The sequence below is a fragment of the Poecilia formosa genome, unplaced genomic scaffold (assembly GCF_000485575.1).
Source record: "Poecilia formosa unplaced genomic scaffold, Poecilia_formosa-5.1.2 Scaffold648, whole genome shotgun sequence".
In the NCBI taxonomy this organism is placed as follows: domain Eukaryota; kingdom Metazoa; phylum Chordata; class Actinopteri; order Cyprinodontiformes; family Poeciliidae; genus Poecilia; species Poecilia formosa.
Window position 1 is genome coordinate 111,861 of NW_006800587.1, and position 15,316 is coordinate 127,176.

The 15,316-nt window shown below is 38.6% G+C and overlaps 1 protein-coding gene across 1 annotated transcript in view; it reads right to left on the reverse strand.

Annotated features, from left to right (window-relative positions):
• Nucleotides 1–15,316, reverse strand: part of LOC103130572 (epidermal growth factor receptor substrate 15-like 1) — a 55,905-nt gene that overhangs the window by 21,962 nt on the left and 18,627 nt on the right. Inside the window, exons 7-9 of the mRNA XM_016666016.1 lie at nt 12,370–12,495; nt 7,132–7,191; nt 6,225–6,467 (exon numbers count right to left, since the gene is read on the reverse strand). Of these exons, the coding sequence (XP_016521502.1) occupies nt 6,225–6,467; nt 7,132–7,191; nt 12,370–12,495 (429 nt within the window). The remainder of the gene's footprint in view (nt 1–6,224; nt 6,468–7,131; nt 7,192–12,369; nt 12,496–15,316) is intronic.

The window sequence follows — 15,316 nt, forward strand, 5'->3', positions numbered from 1 at the left end:
TGGTTTAGCTAAACCTGTATTTAAATCCCCTTCTGTGTCATTTCAGTTAGGTCAGTTTATTGTTTTGTCAGTTATGTCTTCGTCTAGTAATTTATGTTGACCTCTTTTATTGGCATGCCTGTTTAATTGTTATGTTAAATTTTGTTCATATTTTTGGGTAAATAAAACCCACCTTTTTTGAATTCAACTACCTGTGTTCTGCGTTTTGTACTGCCTGGTCCCTGACAAGGTGGTTAATAAGACCAGTGGAAAGGGAGTCTTTAAATGGACGTGTGTTAGCTTGATTTACAAAGCTAAAATGTTTGGATTGTTCACAGTTGTTCTTTGTTTGAGTAGCTTCAGGATGTCACTTATTTTACTTGTTCTGAATATTCAGCGATATACAACCCACGACTTCATTATCACCACTAAGAAATACAACCTATAATGTAAAAGGAGTTCTTAACCCAATAAAAAGGGCCAAAATATTAGGAAAAATGAAAAAAGAAAAGGCAGAGGTAGTATTCCTCCAGGAAACTCATCTCTCAGAGGTAGAGCATAGTAAACTTAAAAGATTGGGCTTTAATCGGGTATTTGGTGCATCATATAAATCAGGTTGTAGAAGGGGGGTGGCAACCTTAATATCCCACAGGGTCACATTTGAGATGATCCATGAATATTAAGACAAAGTTGGTAGATATAATATAATAGCAGGCAGACTCGAGGGACAAGAAATTACCTTTGTCAACGTGTATGTCCCACCAGGTTCAGAGTGGACATTTTATAAACATATCTTTAATATGATGATAACTAAATCACGTGGCATAGTAGTCTGGCAGAGACTTTAATGTAAGATTAAATGTAACACTTCTGAAGAGACCTAAACAACCCAGAGTTAATTGCAGCATAGATAAGAAGATCAGGAAGATGATCAAAGACCTGGGGATGAGTGACGTTTGGCGTGAACTCGACCCCAGAAAGAGGGACTATACATTCTACTCAGCACCTCACCACTCATATTAAGAATAGATTACTTTTTCATGTATAACAAGGATTTAGGCCAAGTAGAAAAATGTCATACTGGGCTAATGGATCTCTCGGATCATTGTCCTCTTCATATAAAAGTAAATGTTAACATAACAAAAACCCTGTTTCTATAGAGACTTAACTCTAGCATACTCAAGGGCAAAATTAAAGAAGAGTTAAGGCAAGAAATTCAGACATATATGCAGGATGACAATGGAGAAGTCTCCCCGGTAATATTATGGGATGCCTGTAAAGCTGCCTTGAGAGGAAAAATAATTGCAATATTGTCCCTTGTAAAATAAAAACTAAGTAAGAAAAATTTTATAATTTGGAACATGAACTGGCTGAATAGAGGGGAAAAAATAAAAACAAAGTAGATCTAAAAACTTTACAGAAAATAAAACAAACCAGAGATTAAATTAATCAAGAATTACAGCCCAGTATACAGAAGAAACTTTTATTCTTAAGACAGAGTTACTATGAAACAAGCCCAAAGTCATCAAAAGTTTTAGCATAAAGACTTAAGAAACAGGAGAAAGGAACTATTTACAAAATTAGAGAATCAATAACTGAAAAAGTTACCTATAAAGGTATAGAAATAAGAAAGTGCTTCGAAAAATACCAAAAATTGTATGCTCTAAAAGAACAAGAAGGAATGGATGAGGCTAGTGCTCACTACTGAAAAAATTGCTGCTGCCCACAGTGTCAAGTGAACAAAATGAAGTTCTGACCAAAAATATATCAACCCAAGAAATTGAAAAAGCAATAAATAAAAACTTAACAAATCACCAGGACCAGATGGATTCAATGCTGATTGGTACAAGATCTATTTAAAAGAACTTTCTCCTGTTCTTTTGAGAACATTTAACTGGGTTCTAAATAGGGGACAAATTCAACCCTCCTGGAGGGAAACAATGATAACAGTTATCCCAAAAGAAGGTAAAGACAAACTAAATTGTTCAAACTACCGCCCAATAAGTCTACTTAATCAAGATTATAAAATCTTTCCATTCATATTAGCCAAAAGATTAGAGCATATCCTCCCAGATATAATAAATTTAGACCAGAGAGGGTTCATAAAGAACAGACGAACCAGAGACAATATTAGAAGAACCCTAAACGTGATCAACCACATGAAGAAGACAGATGAACAAGCAATTATACTGGGCCTAGATGCACAAAAAGCATTCAACACTGTAGGACACTTTTTATTCTTATTCAGAGTCTTGTCATAATTAAACTTTTCCAATAAATTTATAAAAACAATTCAGGAACTGTACAATAAGCATACAGGTAAGATTCGGATTAATAGGGCGTTATCAGAAGAAATAAAAATTGAGCAAGGGTGCAGACAAGGATGTTCCATGTCCCCATTACTATTCGCCATATTTATTGAATCTTTAGCACAATGGATTAGGCAAAAAATCAAAAATACATGGCATAAAGATAAACCATATTGAACAAAAATTAGTGCCATTTGTGGATGATATTTTAATCTACCTGGCAATTTTAAAGTTACAAACTGAACTCCCACAAATCTCAGGTCTTGGCATTCAAATATTCACCCGACAATATTGACAATGAAAACTTCAAAATAAATTGGGACATGAATTCAATTGTATACTTGGGAGTGACCATTCCTAAAGACCCAAGTAATGTTGTCTCAGCAAATTATGACCCATTAATGACTAAAATAAAAAATGATGGAGCCTATTGCCCTATCTGGGCCTCATGCAAAGAGTAGAAGCTATCAAAATGATGATGTTGCCAAAACTACTATACTTTTTTCAGACACTACCAGCAGAACCAGCCAAATCTATGTTCCAAGAAATCAACAAACTGATTTCAAGATTTATGTGGCAAGGGAAACAGCCAAGCACTAGATTTTAAACTTTACAGCCAAGTAAAAATAAAAGAGGCCTTTCACTCCCAAACATGAGTAACTATTACAAAGCAATGCAAATAAATCCACTGGTGGAGATGTGTGACTCCTCCTACACAGCAAAATGAAAGGAGATTGAATGTACAAACAATGGTGTCCCCTTGCAAGCAGCAATTGGAAATATAGACTTAATAAAAGACCTTAAAGATCTCAATCCATGTTCAGAAACAGCACTTAAGATCTGGTCAAAATTAGTAAAAGAAAATAAAGTCCTGTTTACCAATTAGATGGATAGCATATGATCAACACTATACTCCAAATAAAACAGATAATACTTTTAAAAACTGGATTGAAAAGGGCTTGGTAAAATATAATAATTTATATCATAAAGGCTGCCCGAGGACCTTTCAAGACATTAAGCAAAAGTATGGTCTTGATAACACAGATTTTTTTCGTTATTTACAAATCCAGCACTATTTAGAAAAAACAAATAAAAATGAACCAGCCAGGACATTTGTTGGTATATTAAATATTTTTCTAAAATCGTATCAATCAACCTCTGTTAATAAATTAACATCCAAAATGTATAATGAGCAACAAGGGAGCCACCAAATTCACATTGAAGACTGGTCAGACATTTTGAATAACTGTTGGAAATAGGCCTGTCACGATAACAAATTTTGCTGAGCGATTATAATTGTCTAAAAAATTATTGCGATAAACGATAATATTGTTTCATGACCTTTTGACACTGATTTAATGGAAATGACTAAAAATGCATGCAATTTCCTGCCATAGATAGATACACTTTATTTTCAAAAGAACACATAACACTGGAACTGATAAACTAAATAAACAAAACAACCCAAAACAAAAATAAAATGGATTCTCAGTCTCCATTAACAAAAAACGTACTTTAATAAAAACTAAGCAACATAAAACAAAAGTGGAAATAAATACTGCATTCAACCAAAAGAGTGCAGATTATGAAGTCTGTATGCTGTATTGCGCTTCGGTAATCACTAGACTTAAATAGAGAAGATGGGCACATCCGACTACCTAATGCAATAGTTCACACTACACAATTTTTTGCCCCAATTTTCCCCTTACGATAATCTTAGAACATTGGCCGATCTAAGATTGTCACTGGTGATTTCGTAACTGATCATCTTGTAGTGCAGTGGTTCCCAAACTTTTTCTCCTGGGCCCCCACTGTGGATTACCAAAATGGAGAGGCTACCTGGTTGAATGATGTGTGTGAGTGGTGGGGGGAGTTTGGAGTGATCGACTTATTTTGGCGACAAAATGAATTGAAGTAGCTGAACATAGACAACATTGTCAGTAGCCTAGAGGCTACTTGTTAAGCTTAAGGTGCTGTGTTGATATTAGCTAGTCATCATTTAGCTAACATTACCTGCATCCCAGTGACGTGCGGTCAGGGGAGGCACCTGTCATCGTGGAAAAATAATACATAATGATAAAATAATTTATATTGCTATTTTCACCCTGTGGTTTGTACTAAAAAGTACCTATTTTTCATTTAACTTAACCAATTCTGATGATTTTATCTTCAAAATCGCTAAATGTTTGCAGTTTCCCATTCAATGCTTGGAAGCGAAGCCAGTGATGCAGCAGCGAGCTGTAGCGAGCAGAACAGATTCAAGGTGAGGAAGACAGTTCTTTGCCTCAAGGCAGGGGGCGCTCATGATCCCAGACATTATGACTCCACAATTGCAGAGTAAGACAGTAACAGCGAGCTAGCAGCTAGCCATGCAGTAAAGTCAAGTGCAGCGATATATTTATAGTTTTCTCCTCTTACCACAGCAATCACTAATAAATATACCTTTTATATTTATGTATACATAAATATACAATAGTGGCAAATATATGTATACATAAATATACAGTAGTAAAAGTCCTTTGTGCACTTTTACTAACCATAATCAGAGTTTTAAATAAATTTAAATGTCATGAAACATTAATTTTTACTTTACTTTGAAAATCTAACACTGGCTGCTGCCTGTCTAGCTGCGGCAAAGACAACTTATTATTATAAGTTGATAACAATCAACTTATAATCAATAAGTTGATTATTATGCCAGTAATACACTCACCAGCCGCTTTATTAGGTTAATCTTGCTAGTACTGGGTACATTATGCCATGAAGGATTAAGGCAGTTGCCTTAATCCTTCATGGCATAATGCTCTGCTCACACATCAACAGTTATTATTATTTTTATTTCATTTAAAATTATTTAATCGCAAATACAGTAAATAAATACAATTTATAGAAATGGGTGGATGTTTTTTATATCGTGGTCCAGAAGAGGATTTTTGTTTCTGTAATTTGCAATGTTTGAAGAAGTATTAATTCTCCCTCTTTCCCGGTTATTATTTATTTTACATTACATTTAGCATTCTTAATTGCACTTTCTGATCCATTTGACAGATTGTTTGTTGCAGTTCATTTCTGGAAGTTTGACCAAGGTAGTTTCAGGCAATATACAGTGATCCCTCGTTTTTCGGGGGGAGGGGTTGCGTTCCGAAAATAACCCACGATAAGTGAAATCCGCGAAGTAGTTACCTTTATTTTTTTACAACTATTACACAACATAATTAAATACTCTACATTGAAAACAAAGAACAAAACCTGTTTTCAGATCAGCGGATGTGCATCAATCACGGCATTACTGTGATCTGGTGTCGTGTCATTAAAGCGTCTCCTCCAAGCTGCTTTGCAAGATTCACAGCTGTATCTACGGCAGAGCCTCCGGCCACAGTTTTTTTCAGCAGGCATTCAAAGTTTCAGTTTCCATCTCCTGAATGGCTAATCTGTATTACGTATATTTCAGCCAATCAGGACGCAGAACACAATGCACTGTGAAAAAACCTGCACAAAAAAAATCCGCGAAGCAGCGAGACCATGAAAGGTGAACCGCGTTATAGTGAGGGATCACTGTAGTTCCACAAACAACTCAGTGGCATTTTTTACTTAAGGCTGCATAGCTTTATACAACAGACAAACTGAGATTTCAATAGCATGATGGAGGCATAGTTGGATTTGTTGCATGGCACCTTTTACAGACAGTCTTCAATTTGCACTTAAAAAAATGTAGCGTAATAAATAATAAAATACCGTCTGCTTGCTTTTATTCTGTAATGGGCTTAATTTGCTCTCGTTTACAATCTTCACTGAAAGATATAATGCAACACAACATGGTCTTTTATATAATGCACAAAAGTTTTTGTTTCTCTTTGTTCGACTGAACAAAACTTGATGTACATTTACTTGCTATGGTGCCTAGTATTAGTACATTAGTGTGAGAGAGTTTATTACCGGTCCTGACTTGAGAGTGTGTTTGGGTGACAGGCTGCCGGTGCTGTTGAGTGATGTCATGCTGCCATGGGAGGGTGTGGAATGTAGTGAGTCTTTTAGTGGAGGGGGGCTGGCTGGTAGTCCAGGAACAGGACCTGGCACTGAGCAGAGGCTCTTCTTCCTCTTTGATGGAGGGATGAGGGCAGAGGGGAGGAGTGCGGGAATCGGCTCCTTCTCTAAGGCCCGATACACAAGGTGCATGGCCTGAAAGAACATAATCTGCTTTAATAGTTGCATAAAGAGCTTTTCTGAAACAGCAAATGCTCCACAGACATCAGAAAATGCGTCAAATCTACACATAGGCACAAGTATCAAAAAAACCTTTAGAGCTGTCAAAATGTCTGTATATAAGACCACAGACACTCTGATTACCTTAACTGGGATTAAACACTTTGATACTTTTTGATAAAGCTTATTGTTAGAGTAGCTTGGGTTATCCTGAACTGGCTCTGTAGTCATTGTGTCACAGATATGACTGCTGGAGGACATACCGGCCATTTTTACTCACTCCGCCGTTTCCCCCTTCTAAAAGTTCTGAAGAAACATGAAACATCGATTTTATTTATAATGCCCTTTTTATATCAAAAAGATCTCAAAGGGCACATTCACACACTGATGATGGCAAGCTACTTAATAGTAGCCACAGCTGCCCTGTTGCAGTCTGACAGAAGCTATTTTGTGCCATTGGCCCTTCTGACCCCCAGAAAGGCCAGGTGCATGAAGTGTTTTGACCAAGGACACAACGACAGGAGAACAGAAATCGAACCAGCAACTCACTGATTGAGGGACAAACTCCTACTACCCTTGCCGCCATCGTTCCTATCATAATTACTGTTTGCAAGTTAACAAGGACATCAATAAAACTCACCACTGCAAACTCGTCCTTGTCCAGATGGCCATCTTTATCAATGTCACTCAAATCCCAAACCTAATGATGTGAAATAAACAGGAGGAGAGAGACAGTCAGGCCCGGGATTAAAATCTGTTGAAAGCAACACTGTAAAAATGTTTAAAAAAATAAATAAATAAAATTAAAAAAAGAGACTTTCCGTCATGTTGGGTTCACGTCTTTTAGCCCACATACAGAACACAATCAGGAGAAAAGGAAATCAAATGAAAGTTTATTTCAACAATGATGAAATATGAGATTGTGCGATTCTTGTCCTGTGGATGGGAAGCTGAGGTCATCTGAACTCTGAAGACAATAGGAGAGAGAGATGTTGAGATTGATGGCAAGTTGGATAAGTTGAATTATGAGGAACTGGAATTACCTTACTTGATGAAGTGGTTAGTTTCCACCAGGGGGAGAAGTACTCTGGTCTCTGGGGTTGGGGGTTGTGATCTCTTTGCAGGGGGTTCTTGAGATAATCCAAGTTCCAGTGTGATTGATCTTTACGGAGAATTCTTTGGAGGGAGATGGAAGATGCAAGGAGCAGTCCCAATAGCCAGCCGAGAAACCAGGAACTGTCAATGATTCTACAGCTGAGGTGGAGAGGGACTTGGGCAACCAGTAGGTAAGATCTACGCATCACGAGGGGAAACCAGAAAGCCAGGAACTTGGGCTACACAGTGGGTTGAATCCAAGGTGCCACGAGGAAACAACTGAGCAAGATGCAACAGGAAATTATCACTCAAGATAATCTTAGAAAACTCAGAGAGCAGACTAAGAGGGGCTCAGAGTACCATAACCGGCAAAAACTGAGGTGTCGAAGTGCTGACAGCCCGCTCCTCATATGCTCCTAGAAGACAAGGTGATTGCTCACAGGTGCGCTGAATCTGGACAGCAGGCACGGCCTCCAGGTAAATGCAGCCTCTAGGCACCATTTAGTGGATGACGAGGGAAGCAGCAGGCAAATAGAAAATCTCCACAAAGAGCCAAAACCCCAGTTCCCAACACTTAGAGGTGAGCAATCAGAATGGTGACAGCTTAACCAAGTGGTTCTCAAAGAAATATTCCAAAAATATCCTTCAGGTACCAAACCTGATGCGCTATCACGCCAGTTTTCCCAAGATGATGATCCCACCATCAGCACTATTGTTCCTACATCGTGTTTTGTGGGGGCCCTCACTTGGGAGATCATGGACCAGATATTAGCCATCCAACAACAGGAACCTGATCCTGGGTTTGGTCCTCCCGAGAAGACCTATGTTCCTTCCTCGGTCCGGTCTCTTCTGCTTCATTGGGCCCATACGGCTAGATTTTCATGCCACCTAGGAACTCTAATCAGGTATACCCTAGTCATACCTGATTAGGATATGGTGACCCTAATCAGACAAAAGTTCTGGTGGCCCTCCTTGTACAAAGATGTCAAAGAGTACATTTTGGCCTGTCCCATCTGTACCAGAAACACTCGCCAGCCTTCGAGTGTCCTTCTTCACTCCCTTCCTATACCCAAACGCCCCTGGTCTCATGTGGCCCTTGATTTTGTTACGAGCCTTCCGGTCTCTAAGGGCTTTTCCAAAATCCTCACCATTGAAGATCTCTTTTCTAAGGCCTGTCACCTGGTTCCACTCCGGAAGTTGCCATCCTCCTTTGAGAAAGCTGAACTCCTCTTGACACACGTTTTCATGGCATTCCATGTGAAGTTCTCTGGGACAAGGGCCCCCAGTTCACCTCCAATTTATGGAAGGAATTTTGCAATGCCCTTGGTGCCAAAGTGGTCCTGAGTTTTCATCCTCAAACCAATGGCCAAACCGAGAGGATCAACCAAGAGCTTGAATGTACATTGCATTGTCTGTGTGCTTCCAACCCATCCTCCTGGAGCTCACAACTTATGTAGGTGGAATATGCGCACAATACTCATGTCTCCTCAGCAACTGGCTTCTCCCCTTTTGAAGCCTCATTGGGGTATCATCCACCATTGTTTCCCGCTGATGGAAAAAGAGTTGTCTGCCACCTATGTTCGTCATTTCATCCACAAATGTAGGCACACAGGGAAGAATGTCTCTGCCACTCTAGACTGCACTTCTGTTCAGAATTTCCGCCTGGGTGACCGCAAAGGGTTCCTGCATCTGTGTATCAACCTGGACAAAAGGTATGGCGTTCCTCCAGGGACATTCACCTCAAAGTATCTTCGAGGAAGCTTTTGCCCAGGTTTATTGGTCCCTTTGAAAGTCAATCTCAGCTCCATCTCTGTTCACCTTAAACTCCCTGATGGCCTGCAGATTCATCCTGTCTTCCATGTCTCTTTGCTCAAACCTGTGGCTATCAGTCCCTTATGTCCCCCTTCCAGACCTCCTCCATTAACATTGAATATCGAGGGACATCCGGCTTACCTGGTCCAGAAGATTTTGGATGTATGCCGTTGGGCCAGGGGCTTCCAATATTTAGTGAAACTTGGAGGGATACGGTCCTGAGGAACACTTTTGGGTTCCTCGTTCATTTATTTTGAATCCTTCCCTTATTGAAGACTTTGAGGTGTCTCAGCCATCTTGTTCGGCTTGGCTGCCAGGTGGCGGCTGTTGAGGGGGGGTAGTGTTGGGTTCTGTTGCATGAGTGTTTGTGTGTACTTGTGAGACCTCTTGTTCCCCTTAGGATCTTTGTTGCAGGAGCTACTGCAGCCAGCTGTGGACAGTTGGCTCATCAGCAGGCTGCTGGATATAAGGAAGGGTTGGAAAAGCATTTGATGCCTGATGATTAATCAATCTGGTAGTCTCAAGCCCTCTGAGATCTAAGATTCTCTCTGTGTTTTACAAAGTTATTTTACCTGTGTGTCTTCAGGTGGCTGTCCACTTACCTGAGAATATTCTCAGGTAAGTGGAACCTTCTGAAACTCTCTGGACTGAAAGCACTGAAGACCCTTGTAGATGAATGCTCCCTTCAATCCAGCCTCAGTGATACCTGCCTGCCTGCTCTTCCACGAAAAGATCCTGCAAGCAACTCTTGGTTCAAATCTCCTTCAAGTCAAACCCTCAGGACTATTGAAACCCAGACTGATCTCACCAGCAGAATCCAACATCCCTCCAACACCCATGACTCACCCCAGAACCATAAGATAACTTTTGATTTCACCTTTAAAAGGATTCTCATCTTCACCCTGCCAATATTTACCCAGTGTTTTCTCCAGGCCCCGCTGAATCCAGATCCCTCCCTGAAGGTTTCTGTGCTGAACATTTTCTTTGTACATATTGTAAATAAACTAGGTATCACTTTATTTGACGGTGTGTGCATAAGACTGACATGACACTGTCATAAACAATGAAATAACACCAATAATGTGGAACAGGTAGCACCGAATCTTTTCTCTTGTTTGGCGTGCAGCGAATGTAGAAATGTTTCCACACAGATTATTGCTCAGGGTCATTTTAAATGAACTGAATTGACTATAAGAATGTGAATACGAACTCTGGCTCCTGCATCTTGTCTCGTTGTTATTGTGCTCCCGTTTTTGTTTTATCTGTCATGAATATTAAGGAGTCTTTATGAATGTTGTCATGAAGTGTCATTCGGTAAATAATGACACTTTTAATGCAAATTGCTTTAAAAGTTGCCTTGAAAGTCCATTAAAAGTGCCAACGTTGCATTAAAGTGTCATTATTTACAAAATAGTGCAAAGTTGGCACTTTTAATGGACTTTCAAGGCAACTTTTATAGCAACTTTGCATTAAAAGTGTCATTATTTACCAAATGACACTTCATGACAACAGTCATAGACATTCAGAAAGACTTTATGTTCATGACAGATGTTATGTCAATGTTTATGACAGTGTCATGTCAGTCTTATGCACACCCCTTCAAATAAAGTGTTACCATAAAGGATATTTGCATTATCATTCTGGTGTCTGCTGTGTGATTCTGCATGTGAATTTAACAACTCCCAATGAACATGACACTGTCATTGCCATCAAAGGACATAAAACAAAGTATTGAGATGAAGTATTTATTTTCCCCCATAATTTTCAAATAAATTCTTTAAAAAATTCAGAAAATGTGATTTTCTAGACATGTTTTCTCATTTTTTCTCTCATAGTTGAGGCATATTTATGATGTCAATTACAGGCCTCTCTCAGCTTTTTAACTGAGAGAACTTGCACAACTCGTGGCTGACTAATTACTTTTTTTCCCCACTGTACATCTACAGAAAAATAAGGTAATTTTTATTTTTATATTTTATTTTTAGCCTTTAATGTTATTAATACATTAAAGACAAATGCTTTCAACACTTAGCTGGGAAACAACTAACATAAGGTTAGTGTGATGGCCAAAACCCATGGCCACATTCTTAAGTCGGTAACTCTTTTTTTGCACAATTTCTTTCTTTATTTTTGGATGTTTTGTTTAGACAAACATAGTTGTACTGTAACTTTTTGTTAGTGATTGTATTATGTTTATTTACCCCTATTGTGTCTTCATGGTCTGATCAGCCAATAGATATACCCCCGAGTCTCATTTCTTTGTTAGGTCAGTTGTTTGTGCAGCCAGTTTGTTTGCATGTTTGCCTGAGTTCAGTTTTGTTTCTTTGACCTCTTATGAGCTCAGATATATTTTCCTCATATGTGTTTTGTGCTAAAATAAAAATAAAAAAAATATATATATATATTTTCTAATATTTCCTGACTCCTCCTGTTTTCAATTCAGTCCATCACAATTAGGGTCAGAGTGTGAGACTTTTTGTTAAAGGAACAGAAAATGACAATTGTGTATACTTTTCAGTGGAAATGCTGCTTGTGGTTTTACCAAAATCAAGTTTTTAGCCTCTGTTACTCTCCCTCAGTCAACTAAAGATCAGGGACCATAGACAGCTCCGTGACAAAGGTTCACAAGACAGAAGCTAGGCCTTGTTGGAAAAAAGACAGAAGCTAAAAACCTAAAAAATATATACATTTCCAACAATACATCTCGACTTCCCCATCTCGACACGTGTCAAGATGGAGAGGACAAAGCATGACGACACAATGAACATGACGACACAATTTTTGTCCCATCGTTATATCAACAAGAGTCAATTTTGATGCTTCCAAAGAAGTATGGAGAGTCTTTAAGCTGCTGCTTCCAAGCTCCGAGGGATGGGCTTCCACCTTGATTGTGACTTTTAAACATGTCTTTGCATAGAATGGACACTCCAAATAGATTAGAACTAAAGCTATTCAGAATTGCCATATATACCTTGCCAAGGACATCTAGAGGTAGTTTGGAATTGATGAGGACTGGTCTGACCTTCTCTCCTGACAGAAGGCCGTTGACAGGTGCCAGACTTTCAAAAATCCCGTCAAATTTATTCTTCTCCTCAGGCTAAAGGAGTAAGAACACCACATTTCAGACAATCAACTGGTTACATATATTTATATATCAGGAAGTGATATATAAATAAATAAAAAGACAATGACCTCACCATTTTCTCACTTTCTGAAGTTAAATCAGAGAAAACTTTTCTTGTTTTCGGCCGATTTAAGTTAATGTATTTTTGTGTCTGGAAAATGTGCTGTTTCAAAAACCTTCTGGCTGTAATGTCACAAATCACTGTGCCTCACTTAGTAACCCTAGCAAAGCCCAGCTAGTCATGCCAGCGAAGTTTGGCCCATCACCAGTAGCAGTATTTACTGCCCTGCAAGTTTTAGGTGTTCCATGTTCAGCCCAGCTGATTTGAATTGATGGCAGGTTAACAGGCAATTGCTGAACTGCAATCAGCTGAATCAGGTGTGTTAAAGCAGGGAAACATGTAAAATATGCAGGGCAGCATTCCTTGAGGACCAGGGTTGGGAAACACTGACCTGTAGCAACACAAGTGGAACTCCAGCACACTGTACCATGGCTGCTGGAAAATAAAGTATTTTGGTCCAAAATGTGCAGATTGACCCCAGACCAAAAACCAAAGACCTTGTGAAGATGCTGGCTGAAGCTGATAAGACATTGTCATTATCCATATTGAAATGTGTCTTATCTCAAAAGAGGCAAGAAAAAAGCCTTTACTTCAAAAGCCTGATTGCAGTTTATAAATGCACACAGGGACAAAGACCTTCATTTTTGAAGACATGTTCTGTGGTCTGATGAAACTACAGTAGAACTATTTGGCCACAATGACCATTGTTACATTTGGAGGAAAAACAGGGATGCTTGTACCATCCTAACTATGAGGGAAAGGAGGAACTGGCATCATGAGAAAAGAATATTATATAGAAATATTAAAGTAACATCTAAAGACATCAGTCATAAAGGCACAGGCTTGACCATAGATTGGTTTTCCAAACAGAAAATGACCTTACGCATATAGTCAAAATTGTCATAAAGTGGCTTAAAGACAAGAAAGTCCATTTTCTTGTGTGGTCTTTGTGATGGCCAAGCAAACACAAATGCTATGCCTTGTGTTGTATGGCAGTACAACACAAGGCATAGCGTTAATGACAATAATGACAATAATTATTGTCATAATTAAGGCATAGCTATAATTATGCCATAATAATGACAATAATTATAGAGTAATTATTGTCATTATTATGACAATAATAGGGTATTGTCATAACACCCCAATAGGACATTGTGGAAAAAAGCTTTACATCACAACGGCCTGATCTCAAGCCTATTGAAAAGTAGTGAGAAGAACTGAAAAGGCATAGTGAGGTGGTCTACAAACCTAAAGTTTTATCAGAAGGAAAGGGCCAAAACTCCAGCAAACTTGTGAAAAGTTTGCGGAAGGTAATCCAAAATGTTTGACTGAAGACATACTATTTCAAAGACAATCATTTGAAGAAAGTTACAAAAAATTCTTCAAAAATATTCTTGCTAAGTTCTCTGGTGTCATTTTTGTTTTACTAATGAATCTGAAACAAAAAGTTTGGTTGGATTTAACTTCAGATAGTGACAAAAATGTCAAAGTTTTTATTTGGGGGATGCAAACTTGTGCATTCAAGTGTGCACATATGGACACACACACACAAATAAATATGTATATATATTGCTGGGTTTCAGACACGTGACCCGAATGACGTGTGAAATTCAGACGGAGGGCCGGAAGGGGATTTCTCCGGTTCAAAACAAAGCAAAATGGATCACGAGTATGCTAATGCCCTAAATAGGCTGGAACAGATGAGGCATCTCGAAAAAATACACGTATATTCTCTTCTTCTCTTCTAATCTTGAGGATTTACCCGGTGTCAGGCCATTCACATCACTAACTACCTGGAGCTGCAGACCTCATATAAAACAACGAGCCAGACACCGGCTCGTCGTATACTACCTGAAACTAAATACAGTCATTTAGTTTCAGGTTGGGTCAAGCATTTAGGATCAAAAGAAGCATTAAATGGCTGATGACTTGTTTCTGCCGGGTGAGTTAGCTAGTTGTGCTATTTTATTAAGTAAATAGTCTATGATAACATGCTATCACGAACAACAAACTAACCCATGTTATCAGCTTGGATCTCCTGGTAAATCATTTATTTAGCTTCTGTAAACGCAAAGTCATGCTGCAGTTGTACAATAATGTTAAGTTGCTGTAGGACACTGGATTCAGGTCAAATGTAGGTCAACCATTTGCACCGATCTATAGAAACCCCATGTTCAATGTCCAGACATGAAGCATGTGGGGAATAGTAACAGCTCACAGTGACTGTATGGCTGGGTAGGTTATATTTAATTGATTAATTTAATTTATATTTAATTTTAATTTATTTAATTTTATTTTTTTTTAGCATGAAAGTCCCACTGAAAAAACAACATATTTTCTGTCTGTGACTCGGCACTGAGCTAGCTCCCAGCAACATTAGCGCTCTGGGGACAACCACGGTAGGACACAAAAATATATCTTACCTTACATATGAATGCTTGTCTTTCTAAGTAACTGTCCAATAAAATATCTGAAAATACAATTTAAACAATGCGATCATTACCTGTTAGAGACTGGGCGCTGCAAACTCTGGCATTGTTAGTTTTCACACCTCCTGTTTTTAGCTGTAGATTATTGATCCACTTTTCTAAGCTTTTTTCTGTAAGTTTTTTTAAATTAACTTCCTTGTGACCAACTACCATCGAAACGCAAAAATTACGTTTATCTTCCTCTCTATTAGAACGGTTGGAACAACCATACAGGACACTGACTGTAGACATTTTGATGCTG